We start from the raw sequence: 13,172 nt of genomic DNA, 5'->3' as shown, positions 1-13,172 counted from the left end.
GGTGAGTTTTGGGGCATCCATTCAGTGCAGGTAGCTTGGGGTGCAGCTGCAGGCTGAGGTCTGGGCAGGAGCCCCAGGCAAGGGACCATGAAGTGCCCATCCAGTGCAGAACAAAGGGCACAGGCACCTGTGGCCTGGCCTCGAAGACACGGCAGGAGCCAAGGACCTTGGACTTCTCCGCACTTAGACTGGGAGGGTATAAAAGTGCAGAGTTTCCTTTGTTTGGGATCCCTCCTTGGAGGCACCAGCTTGAGCTGGTATTTTGTTATTGCACCATGATTCAATTATTTTAAGGATTGAGATGTCTGAGGCTCTGTGATGGTAAGGAAACCTGGTGTGACTGTGTGAGTATGGGGGATGCAGCTGCGAAGTGGCCTCCATCCAGCTTGGGTGGCGCAGGTGTGACTGCCAGAGTGGCTCCTGGATGGTCAGACAGGGAAATTTCCTTAGCACTGAGGAACAGGCTCAGCAGGTGGATTTTTAAATGACTGTGTGGAGTCCAGCCAGAAGCCAGGAAAGCAAGCCAGATGCTTCTTTGGGAAATTTTCTTGCCCCAGTGTTAAGCAAGCTAAACCAGACTCCATGGCTTTCGTTCCTTCAGGCAAAATCTGTGCAGGTCTGACTCTCTTGTTCTCAGGGCTTGAATGAACACTGTGTTTTTAATTTCTATTTCCTCCCAAGGAAAAGCTCTGAGAAAATTCAAACCGAAAGAGAATTAAACCCATGAGTACCTTATGACTGATAGGAAACTGCCTTCAGAGCTTCCTAAATACCAGATAAGCCTAGTATCTGGCTGGGTTGATATGTAAATAAATGTTAGCAGTGAAAACTACTTGTTACAAACCAGTGTTATAAGTGTTAGTGCTTGCATATACTCATGCAAATACTTGCCCACCCACACACTATATCAACCTAAATGTGAAGAAAGATTGTTTTTCAGAAAATAACACCAGAAATACACTACTTCTTATAAGTAGGTTGCTCTGTCCCTGCTGCCTATGCCTTGCTGAAGCAACATAAGACAATGATCAGACTTCCTCAGAGACGCAGACAAAAATGAGGAGTAATGAGAAGTCCTGGACTAAACTTAGGATATAGTTTAGCCCAGAACTAAATCAGTGGGCTGGTTTTAGTAGTATAATTGTTTCTACTACAAAAACTATATGTTGCATTCATTGGCGCCACTTCTGATGTCAAAACACATCAAAATTTGAAAAAAATTACTTTTTACAGGTAAAACGCCCTCTGAAATCACCTTTGTTTCTAGGAGTTTGCTTTCTTTTTTTATAACTACTTAGAATTTTTTTACATCTTAGTATGCATTTAAAATTGTGACTACTTTCTGAACTCCTAGGGATATGGAAAAATTCAAGATTCCACAACAGGTCTCCTAATTATGCTAACTGGTTGCAACAGACAGGAATATGATTCATCATGAGTGAAATTTATGCTGCCACTGGGAGTGGCAATGGTTTTATATCCCATTGCTCCAGAGGCCCCATCAACAAGTTCGACTGTCAAGTTGACACCGTCAGTCCCGAGGAGAAGGTAAATATCTCCATGATCTTTAATTCTAAATGACAGAACTAGGAAATGTCTAAGGATTGATATGTCCATTAGTAATATACATGCATGCTTGGCACATCTATATGGCATGTGACATATTTTGAGAAAGTGAGAATATTTCCAAGTTGCATACATTAAAATATATGGGCTGTGTGATGAATCTGTGCTTAACTCGCACAATGGAACTTCTAAACTTTCCAAGTGTGTGTCTAAAGATTAAAACCATTTGCCACTTCTTCTGTATGACCCAGATTGGTAATTTATAAGAGCATAATCTTTCTAAAATGCTCCATCTTTCAAATGTTTATATGGATAATTTAATTCTTCTTGTATATTGGGGAAATATGTTTACTACATGTGTGGAGGAAATTATTCAGATGCAGTTAGAATCAAATCAAAAGTGACTTAGAATAGTGCAACTTCTAAAATACTGAACTGACTTTCTTATAATCAGATGCTTCTACAACACTTAACTGGATGAAGACACTGGGAAAAGTCTGTCACAGGAAAGGAACTCTGTTCTAGGTCTAATATATGAAGAGTTTTGCAGAACACTCAAGATGATCTCCTTGTAATTATTGTGATTGTAACTGAAGGGTGCCTGGAAAAAAGAGTTTCAGCTGCAGATGAAATAAAAAAATATGACTGAAATTTTCTACTACTGCACAATGTGTCTTAGTTGAAAATCTCACTAAATGAGCCTGTCTGTAGCTCCATTTTCTATCGAATATTTGTTAAGCAACCAGTTTTAGAAGGACACAGTATGTGAGGTACAGCTGACTAATACAAAGTTTTTAGAGAGACAAAGAGTAAGATATGATCAAGGGTGCAATTATTAAATGCTATGCCTGGACGACTCAAGGCAAAACGATCAGGATATAAACTGAGCTGGCAGTGTGGTTAGGACAAAGTTAGGGCTGAGTGGCAAAGCCATAGCTTTTGAGTGAGCTGGAGAAGCAGCTCAACTCAGAATACCATTTCTGCAAATGTGTTTCTTCTGCTATTCAGGGTGCTGGTTTTCAGTGAAATCCCAAATGTAATGAAAAGGGAATTTCCATGAAATACAGAATAATACAGCCAAGCCATTGCAAAAAACTTACCAGGGCATCTAAACATAGCAGGTGTAAGGATGAGATGCCTAAATTATTTTTTCCCGTGTTTCAGGTGACTACAGTGCCACGATGTGCTCTCTCAGTGCTGCCAATGCCAGGTTCTGTCTTGACTTTTTCAGAGAGCTGAGCAAAAGAAAAAGAAATGAAAACATCTTCTTCTCCCCGCTAAGTTTGTCAGCTGCCTTTGGAATGGTTGTCCTTGGAGCCAGGGGCAGCACACTGGAACAGATTGAGAAGGTAGGTCTTCTCTGCTCTGAAAAGGGAACAGTGGCAAGATATGAGCCAAGAGGCTGGTTTTGCCATCTGATACAATTCCTAACATCCAGAGGATTGATGCACACAAATTTTCCTTTAAAAATACATTATGCTGTTCCTAATACCAAACTTCTTCAGATTAAGCATTATTATTGAATTGACGGTTCAATGAATACACCAGTGCTAAAGAAAGTGTTTTGGAGGTATCCCTTCACTCTCCAGGGCTCAGAAGAGTTCCTTCCCGTTAATGTGGTTTTCTGCCTTCTCTGGACACCCAAAGCCTCCTTTCTCATGTAGAACATTTGAAAGATTTCATGCACTCACCATCTACTAAAACTACTTTTTCACTTGCAAGGATCTTATGGTAAAGAACAAAGGGGCCTTTCCCCAGGGACTGTGTCTAGCTGTGTTTTGGGACAGGCTTGCAACACTGCTTTAGCATTGGAGTACCGCCACTCAGCTGCATTCACCCAACATTTACATTGCAGGTCTTTCATTTCAGAGAAGTTTTGAGCAGTACGAGACAGGAAAACAGATACCCTTCTGAGGAGGTAAGACACAATTGCAGCTCTGAGCTGAAGCAACAGGAGCCAGTTTGTCAGCCTTTTTCCTTGAAGGCAATCACTTAATCTGAAGGCACAGCAGGGCTGATAAGCCTCTCCATCTAGATTTGCAGACCTACTTATTACTGGTCCTTTATTAGTTATTTAAAGGGCCTTGTGAGATCACACATTTCAACAGCTTAGCCTTCTCATTACAGGTTTCTAACCAAAACAGCAGTGCCAATCTAAAATGTGATAAGTTCTTCAATTGCCACCTGCAAAAGTTTGACTACAGAGCATGCTAAAGGCACCTTGGAGCTTGCTTCTCCCAGTCTCTAGACCAGCAGCCCTTTGCTTAGAGTGCACAGAGACATCACTGTAGGATACAATGTGGTTTGGAGGTGAACTGGTGTGGGCCTGAAGGGGAACTGTTTTGTCATTCTGTACATCTGGCACAGGGGGGATAGGTGGTGGTGTCCTGGTGCATTTATTCCAATGCCTCTATCAGCTGGGTGGAGTAGGGTTTCTCATGCAGAGAGAGGCTGCAATTCACCCTCAGGTCCAACTTTGCATAGGAAAGCTCAAGCCTACCACGAAACATCTGTTTTCCTGTTTGAAGTGTGAAGAAGATGAAGGAGTCCATTCCCAGTTCCAGGCTCTGTTGGCTGAAGTCAGTGAACCCGGACCAGGCTGTTGTCTCACCATTGCCAACAGGCTCTTTGGAGAAATTACTTATCCATTCTTCCAGGTAAGTGACTGTGGTGTCCCTTGTAACAACTCCTAGGAGTGGGGAGCTCAGCAGAATGTCTTCTGTCATAAAACATGAAGGGACATATGACTTTTTCACTCAATTTCTTTCTTGCTGGTCTACTACATGGAATTATCCTGAAGCCATGAAATCATCTATCTTATGAACTCACTGCATTGCAATAAACTTCTGCAATTTGTACTTTCCAGCAATACTTGGATTCCACAAAGAAATTCTATCGAGCAGAACTGGAACCAGTAAATTTTAAATACACTGAAGAAGAGGTCAGAGACAAAATTAACTTCTGGGTTGAAAATGAGACAAAAGGTAAAGAAAAAATGTGCAGGTTGGCTTGCAGTTGAACCACTTAGGACTATCACTCTCCACTTTTTTTCCAAAGATAGCAAGATTTTTATGTATTAAACACCTGCAATATTTTATTTTTCTCAACAGGAAATAAATGTAGTAAGAGGAACAAAAATACTTTGAGTTCCTTGTTTTCAAGGCTGTACCTAAATTTCTTGTCATTTGTCTGACAGAATTATACCACTTTTCAATTTTAAAGAAATTACTATTAATAGTCAAAGTCAGCTGATTGCCAGAACGAAGTAATAATTCTTCTTAATTCATTATTTTTAAAGGTAAAATCAAAGACCTATTTGCTGCTGGTTTTATTGATCCCTCTACTGTACTTGTCCTGGTCAATGCTATATATTTTAAAGGAAAGTGGGCAGTAGAATTTAAGAAAGAAGACACAAAGGAAACATATTTCCACCTGAACAAGGTACAGTATGAGCAGGAACTGAAGCAGCTGGGAGATGGAGGTCATATGTCTGTCTCCTGTACCAACAGATGAGGGCTTTTCTCCTTTCTGTTATCCCAAGACAAAACAGTGGTCTGTATTTCTGTCCATTTTCCTAACCAAATATGTAAATGTTCTTACCAATTCATATCAGAAGTTGTTCTTGTGCAGCTGAGATCCTTGTTGGACCAAATCCACTGAGTACATGCACTAACTTTGTTGGGGATTTTGCAGCTAAGTGTGCTGTTTCAAAAATAGTCTGCTCTCGAGATTGAAACTGAGGATTCTGTTTCTCCGCTACTATTTACGAACAGAACAGTACGTGCTTTCGGGAAAAAATATACTAAAGGCAAATTATCTCAGGGGAATGTATGCATTATTCATGACAAATTTAATTTATGGTTGCATCAGATGTATCAGTTTCCTCATCTGACACGCCAAAAAAAAGAAGGGTGTAATGATGAAGTTGTGAGTAAAGTAATTTGGCACCATTAGAAAGGGAAATGTAGTTTTTATGCTTCTAAAACGGATAACTTCATTGGGACTACAGCTGAGAGGAACACATCAATGCTACAAGTACATTCAACCCGTGACCAGTTTAAATAATGCTTTTGAACTGAATTTTAACCTCAATACTGAAACCAATTAAAACCAGGGTTATAATTTCTGTATTTTCCGATTAATATGTTTCATGTATTTCAGAATGAGAGAAAGACAGTGCAGATGATGTTTCAAGAAGGGTATTTTAACATGGCCATCATAGAGGAACTGAAAATGAAAGTCATAGAGCTCCAATACTTCAATAATGAACTAAGCATGTTCATTCTTCTTCCTGAAGATGACTGTGAGGACTTTACTCGCCTAGAACAGGTAACACTTTGTTTTCTATCTAGTAATGTACATAGAGAGCACTGCTCCAGTGTGGTCAGAAGACAAGTGGGAAAAACTGGACTGCCTTTCCTTGCATTCACTATGGTGCCAATCATTACTATCAATACCCCCTTACAGCTTGAATGTGCCCTCACCTATGAAAAACTTGCAGAATGGACCAGCTCGGCTACGATGCAACCGCTGAGAGTGAAGGTGCACCTGCCCCAGTTCAAGATGGAGGAAAGTTATGTTCTCAACAACACTCTCAAGGAGATGGGAGTAATGAATGTTTTTGACTGGGGAAAAGCTGATCTGTCAGGAATCTCTATGAAAGATGGCTTGGTTGTGTCCAAGGCCATCCAGAAGACAATCGTGGAAGTCAATGAAGAGGGCACCGAAGCAGGTTGTGCCATGGGGCTTCTTGCAATGCCTCTGTGTTGCCCAGTAGCTTACGAGTTCAAAGCTGACCATCCATTCCTGTTCTTCATCAGACACAACCAAACCAACACCATTCTCTTCTTTGGAAGATATTCCTCTCCTTAAGTGGAGGTTATATTGGAAATTAGATCTTTCTCCCCACTTACATCCCAACTGGCAAGCAGTAAGGACAAAAGAGAAAACAAAAGACATTTCTCTAAATTTTATCCCGAAGTCTGGTTTGCTGTAAATAAAAAGACTTTCTGAGAAGACCCAAATTAAATATAAAACCATAAACCCTGTGAACCTTAGGCATGTTTTACTTTTAGGAGGCCTTACAAAAATGACATCTACCTTAAAATACAGTATGTGGTATTTGCCAAAAAGCTGTAGTCCTCTAGAGACATCTGCAAAGAAAATTTTACTTTGAGTCTTTCCTAATGCAGTATGGATCCAATAAACCCATGACTTTAGTGCCCTAAAGATAAGTGATACATTCTCTCACATGAAGTAGACAGGAGGATAGGGATCCGCACTAAAAGCATAACCTCAGGCACTTGGTCTCTTTTAGCCTTACCTAGCTAAGGTCTCAAAGAAAATACCACTTTATAGGGGAGTACCAAAGTATTCCTCCAGGCCTCCTATTAAATATTGATTGGAGGCAGTATTTCAAGCTGGAGCTGTCAGGGTTTGTTCTCAGAGAGCAGATAAGACAGAATATTTTTTGGTGTAATTTTGCTTGTTCTGAAGAAAGGAAGACCCATTGCTTATTTTTTTTCCTGTGAAAAACCCTATATGTGTAAGAAAATTCTCCAACTTCTTTATAAACTTCCCCATAACAAAGACAGGGTTTCAGAGTAATGGGACAATTTTCTGACAAGGCCTGCTGTGTGATGACTGGGAATGATACACATAATTCCCACATCAGCCATTCTCACTCTAAAAGCCAGCTCTGTTTTTCCCTCAGGTAGTGTGAGTTTCTTGTCCCAGCTGTTTTATTCATTATTAACATAAAAACATTTAAAAATCGATGGGAATGGTATTTATATGGGTAACCTGTGTTTGTTTTATTTATTATTATTATTATTATTATTATTATTATTATTATTTATCATGATAAACCCATTGCAAGCTAAATATTAAATGTAGTAATCTGCAGAATTAAGTGGACAGAGGAATAGTCTAATATAGCAAGTACAAATAGTGATAATCCTTTTCAAAAATGTAGATGACACTGAAGTCTACCTTCCACTTTTAAATATTCATCATGCTGAGTTTAGGCATTGGACAATTCAACATTAGGGTACGTAAACCCTGAGTCTGTTCCCTCTGTTACGTGACCACTATTAGTTGCCTGACGTGGGGATGAGCAGTTCTCTGGGACACAAACCAAGAGGAAAATTTCTGGTAAAGCTAATTTGCTTGCTGATGATCTAGTTCCCTAAACCACCTCCTGGTTGTTGTGCAGTAGGTGGTAGGAAGGAATAGCACAGGGTCACAAGAAGGGAGCAGCCTGCCCAGTTTGGCAGCAGGCAATGTCTGAAATCCACAGGTTCGTGAAGAATACTTGCTTTTATAGGAAAAATATTCCACTCTTTGATGACTCACTTCTCCTTTTCCTGTTACTCACTGACGGGGAGAAGGTAAACACTGTGAGCATACTGGTGCCATTGTAGAACTGATGATTCAGAGGGCTCTTCCAAATGCTGAGATAGGCAGGAAAAATTACAGTAAATTACAGTACTCAACCCAAATTGAATTGCTAAATAAAGCAGGCCCATTATAGTCTGTGGAGATACCTCATATGGCTGCAATTGCAGTATGAAGTACAGCCTGAAATAGTAAAATTACCTGTAGAGACACAGTTTTCATATCAATTAGCTGGTAAGAGAACACAAAACACAGGCTGTTAGCTCTGATAAACGAAGTATGCAAAAACCAACTATACATGTTTTTCAACAACTGCCATTGGAATTTTATGTAGATCTGGTTTGTCTTCACTATAAATTACTTAGGTTAAAATTAAAAAAGAGTATGAACTGGATTAGAATTTATTAGCTTGCACAATCAGGCCTATATATTTTCAGATAAAATGTAAAAGAAAAAATTAATGTGATAAAGGCAAATGCTTTAAGATATTATCCCCAAAAGCACGAGTCTCACAGCAGGAACTCTGTATTTCAATTGTGATTTTGTATTACAATTTTTATTAAAAAAACTTGCTCTAGGGATATCTAGATAATTCAGAACCAGCAACAAAATATAGTGTAAATTATAATAAAAAAATCTATCTTCTCCTTATGACATCATTTTTTCTTATTGCCATTTTAATCTACAAGACATCTAAAAAATGTGGTGGAAAAACACCAGAAGCTGGAAAGTAGTCCCCTGCTGCTATTGTAGTGGTAGCAGCTCCTAGTGGGGAGGGCAGTGCTCCCACGAAATCAGAGATGTTTACTTAGAAATAGAAGCTAAGCCCCCTACTCTAGCAGCAAATGCTTCTTCTGTGGGAAGCTGTAGCTTGTAAAAGTGCAATGCCAAATGATAGAGCTTGCAGAGCAGAGAAAAGTTGGAAACTCCAAATGCTGTCTGGAGCAGATATATCCCTGAAGGGCCTTTCCCTGCCTCCTCCCCAGGGACAGGCTCGATGCCAAGTGTTGAACCACGCCAGCACACATGACAGCCTACAAATGTGTAGACTGGCAAAAAGCAAAGCAAAAGATATCAAATACTATTTGCATGATGAACCATGGAAAGGTACACACATTTGTCCCACACTAGAAAGATCTGTGTCTTTCACAGTCTGATTACTGAGTGACTCTTGATTTACATATTCACATTTCCACTGAACTCTATTCTCTCTGATGGTTGCAGTTCTCCCGAGTTTTCTCTGAAATTGTGCTTTTCTTTAAACAGTTTCTTAGTACCTATGTATAACATAATTTTTATTATATCTTCAAAAGCTTTGCAATGGATAAACAAGAAGAGCAAAGGGAGATTTTTGGATTGTCACTGAAAAAGCCAAAGAGGGCAGCTTTGAGTCACACTTGACCCCCACCCCCATATGAATAAGACTAGTGTTTATTTCCCTCAAAATCTAACTGCTAGAAGGTTTTATAGTAGGAAGTCCTGGTTCCTTATGACACCAGTAAGAAAGACACTCGGGTGCAGTAAATGCACAGTCTGTGTGATGCAGATGGACAGGCCACCCAAAGCACAAGGAAACATTACTCTCAAACACTGCCCAGTAGTGCCTGAGCCACCAGAAGAAATTAAATGTGAAAATAAGAACAGAGAAATACTGGAAAGAGCTGTTTTCCCAGCTCCTTGGTGTCTCTTTTTTATGCCAACATCAGGGAAGAGGGGCAAACACCACGTATTGGTTTAGGCACAAAGGGAAGCAGAGTCCTTGCTCAGCCCTTTTTTGGGACAAACATGGATATGAAACAGATTTTAACTCGTTTGTCTTGCTTTATTTGCAGTACTACACTTGTAGCTTTTGAATTTCAGAAGCATCTGTTTTTGCCAGGCAAAGTTACAAAAGAGCAGTTGTTTGTTGGTGACTGCATACAGATAGCCAATGATGATCAAAATTTGCATCTACTCCTGGGCTGATTCAACCACTTCTGCACTAGCAGTCGATGTATTAAAAACGCCCAAAATTAACCCAAGGTTTTGCAGTTACAGACTGTTTTCTGGAGAAGTTGTACTGCCCCAGCCATGATTACTGGCAGAACCAGACTTTCTTCCATGAGCTTCTCTACTTTGGATGTTTTAAACCATCTTGCCTGTCTTGGCAAAGTAGTTTTTCATGTTAGGGTAGATTACATAATTCAGTAACTGAGCAGTTTTTTGATGTTCAACCACTATACCTGTGCGTAGAGACTGTTGTGGTGAGCGTGTTCCATAGGTAGACATATGAAATGTAGAGTGTACAAAGAAGGCAAATATATTACATGGGACAGCAAACCAGAAAGACCTACATGCCCCCTCCCAGAAGAGTTGGTGTAACAAAATGTTTTTTGAGAAAATCTTGGACATTATGCAAAGAGATGGACATTTTCACAGTGTTGGTTGGGTCCTTCCTGGACAATCTCCACAGAGGTCCGCACAAACAAATTGAACCATAGCCTGCAAAGGAATGTGGGTACCCAGGAAAATTCTTCATGGAAGCCCCAAAGATGTGCTTGAGCAGCTGCTGAGCAATAACTGGAACTCTAATGTGAATATGTGGAAATGGGAAAATAAGAAAAGACACATGACAGCTCTTTGCACACAAAACCTGTGCCCTCAGGCAGTAATGGTTTGATAAGTATGGATAAAGTAAAAGCTACAGCAGCCCAGGTCACAGAATAAGGAGCATTGAACAAGGTAAGAGGAAAGCTCCTTCTTATCGTCAGCTTTTCCCATCCTTATTGCTGCTACAACATCCTCATTCTGAATTGGGAAACTAAAAGCCACCCCAATTATCAGGCTCTGCACACACATCCCTGCATTTCAGCAAAACAAACAGCACTGTTAAGGATAAAGTAGCTCCCATTCCCTTTCACAGAGGGTGCACCTACTGTTGTATGCTCTGTGACTTAATATGTACAAATTTGTATTTCTCTTATCCCCATCGCCTTTACAGATGCCAGATTTGTTTTTTTACTGTTCATCAAGTCTATTATTCAATTGAATTATATTTTATATTGTGCATTATGATTGTCTAACAGACCATGAATGTTCCTGCAGACAGATTCTGTAGCTTATTCACCTGCCATAGTTACAAGGTATGGAAGATCTATGAGAATGGCCTGTGCAAGTACCATGGGCCTTGTTGCCATGACCTGCACAGAATGAAAATTAAAAGCTGGCTCTCCGTCATCCTTTAAATCCCACTGTCTGGTTTACACAAATTTCTGAATACCTGAATACTCTGGGGTCAGGCTTACAGCCCAGGAAATATGTAATTCCTGACTGTTCCTCAAATCTCTTCCATGCCCATCTTAAGGCCTCTTAGTCATATCAACGCTGTTGTTCTGAATGTTTTCATCAAAATGAGGTTTTAGCAAAATGTGCTCTCTCCTCAGAGCCCTTCTCCCCTCCTCCTGCATACCTATGCTGCAGACCCTCATAGTTTGACCTCAGGTAACATACTGTAGTCTGATCTAGGCAAAGAAATAGATGTGACTGTACAAGCTATACACCACACCAGTCTCTGGACTCCAGGAACATAATTCTGCATTTTGTCAGACCAAAGCACCTTTCAGTGCTACTTCAGTCTTGAAAAATAAACAGAAAGTTTTGGGTTCTAACATGGAAGAAAAATCCATTTCAAGCCCCTCTCAACAGAATGACCATCCTGCAGCTGGCTTTGCTTGGAATTATATTATTTTGGCAAGGTCAGATGGCCACTGTTCCTGAGGAACTTCCCTCTGTCCCACTACACAGATGCTGCAGTGGGTCATTGCATATCTACCAGACTTCCAGCAGTTAGCCCAGCATCCACCTTTCCCTTCATGATTTGTGGGAGTACTGTGTTAGACTGATTTCAGCCCTGACAGTGCCTCACATCTGAGGAGAAGAGAAAGTTACAGCAAAAGCTTAAATAATTCTTTTTTAAATCCAGTTTTATTTCAGTAAATAAAGGTTGGCTTGCTGAAGGCAGAGTACCAGCTTGAAACTGCTCTGCTCAATGTTTCAAAGTGCAATGAATCAAGAGGTTGTGACAAAAGGCAGTGAGTGAAAAGATGACTTCTTGAAGGCAACAGTGGGAGTGTCTCAAATTGTGCAGTATATATCACCAACAGCTCAGGGAGCTGTTTAGGTTCAGCTGGATTATTACGTGCCTCTTTGAAGTCTGTGGGGTAAGTATTTCTCCAAGAAAATGTCATTTCTAATTTGTATTCTTTAAGATGTACAAAAAAGTGATATTATGTTTAAGAACTTTAAGGTAAATATAAGACAGGTATGTAAAAAGACAGCATATACAGTAATTTTGCCTTGCCTTATCTTACACTGTTTGACTGTCAAATACTTTTAAGTGTGCAAAATATGTGGCTTGTGCACCACAGCATTGAGTAGAAAGAGTTCTTTTTCACTGAAAATCTGTTGTCACATTAAAAGTATCCTTTTATAATTTTAATCACTGGGAATAAAGGCATTTCTCTTTTCTCAATCTCACTCCCTCCCAAAACCCATATATTCTATATATATTTATATATGTGTGTGCATACATATATATATATGTAAATATATGCATGCTTGTGCTAAAAACCATCAACAGAGATTAAATATCTGAAACAGGACTACAAGACAGAACCCCCCTTAATTTATATGTCAGCATCTAAGCAACTGGCTGGGTTTACAGAGCAACTTACTCCTATTATTCCTATAAATTAGAAGAAAGTAACCTCCAGATTTGTGGCTGGTTGTACTAAGCAACAGTAAGAATTATATAAAGAGTATAGTGAGTTGACTACATTTGATTTAAAGTTCAAGAGCAGCCAGAGAAGAAATGAAATATTAAGTTTGCGTTGTCTCAAACACCATTCAGAGCCCTCTGGATGGCCACAGGGAAACTCATCCATTCAATGTTCTATTTATCATATCGAAGGGTGGATGAAACTTTCTATTTCCTAAAAGGCAAGTACAAGGTACTATCTTGCCAATGAGATAGTATCTCACCAAAAGAAAGCAAACACATGTTCAGATAGGTCAGGAGTTGCAATATTTCTAATGATCACAGAATTTGTAGGCTTCACCTCATTCACTGGTTCAGCATCACAAAACCAGCAATGAACCGGCAGTTTCTGGGCTATTGGCAGTACTTTTCAAAACAAGCACTTCATATCATGACCATAAAGTCATATTTCTCT

General features: G+C 39.8%; 1 protein-coding gene across 2 annotated transcripts; it reads left to right on the top strand.

The window, feature by feature from the left end:
* The first annotated feature begins 2,747 nt into the window (after positions 1-2,747).
* On the top strand, positions 2,748-6,438 carry LOC138106905 (leukocyte elastase inhibitor A-like). 2 transcript variants are annotated; one of them, XM_069008262.1, is made up of 7 exons: positions 2,748-2,915; positions 3,422-3,484; positions 4,095-4,223; positions 4,433-4,550; positions 4,865-5,007; positions 5,728-5,895; positions 6,034-6,438. In XM_069008262.1, exons 1-7 carry the CDS (start codon positions 2,748-2,750, stop codon positions 6,436-6,438), a joined length of 1,194 nt encoding a protein of 397 aa, XP_068864363.1. The 2 variants fall into 2 exon arrangements, with proteins under 2 accessions (XP_068864363.1, XP_068864362.1); XM_069008261.1 differs by having other exon boundaries at positions 4,035-4,223.
* Positions 6,439-13,172: the final 6,734 nt, after the last annotated feature.

This window comes from Aphelocoma coerulescens, chromosome 2, assembly GCF_041296385.1.
Source record: "Aphelocoma coerulescens isolate FSJ_1873_10779 chromosome 2, UR_Acoe_1.0, whole genome shotgun sequence".
Classification (NCBI taxonomy): domain Eukaryota; kingdom Metazoa; phylum Chordata; class Aves; order Passeriformes; family Corvidae; genus Aphelocoma; species Aphelocoma coerulescens.
The sequence above is the reverse complement of the archived record's forward strand: the minus strand, read 5'-3'. Positions and strand labels throughout refer to the sequence as shown.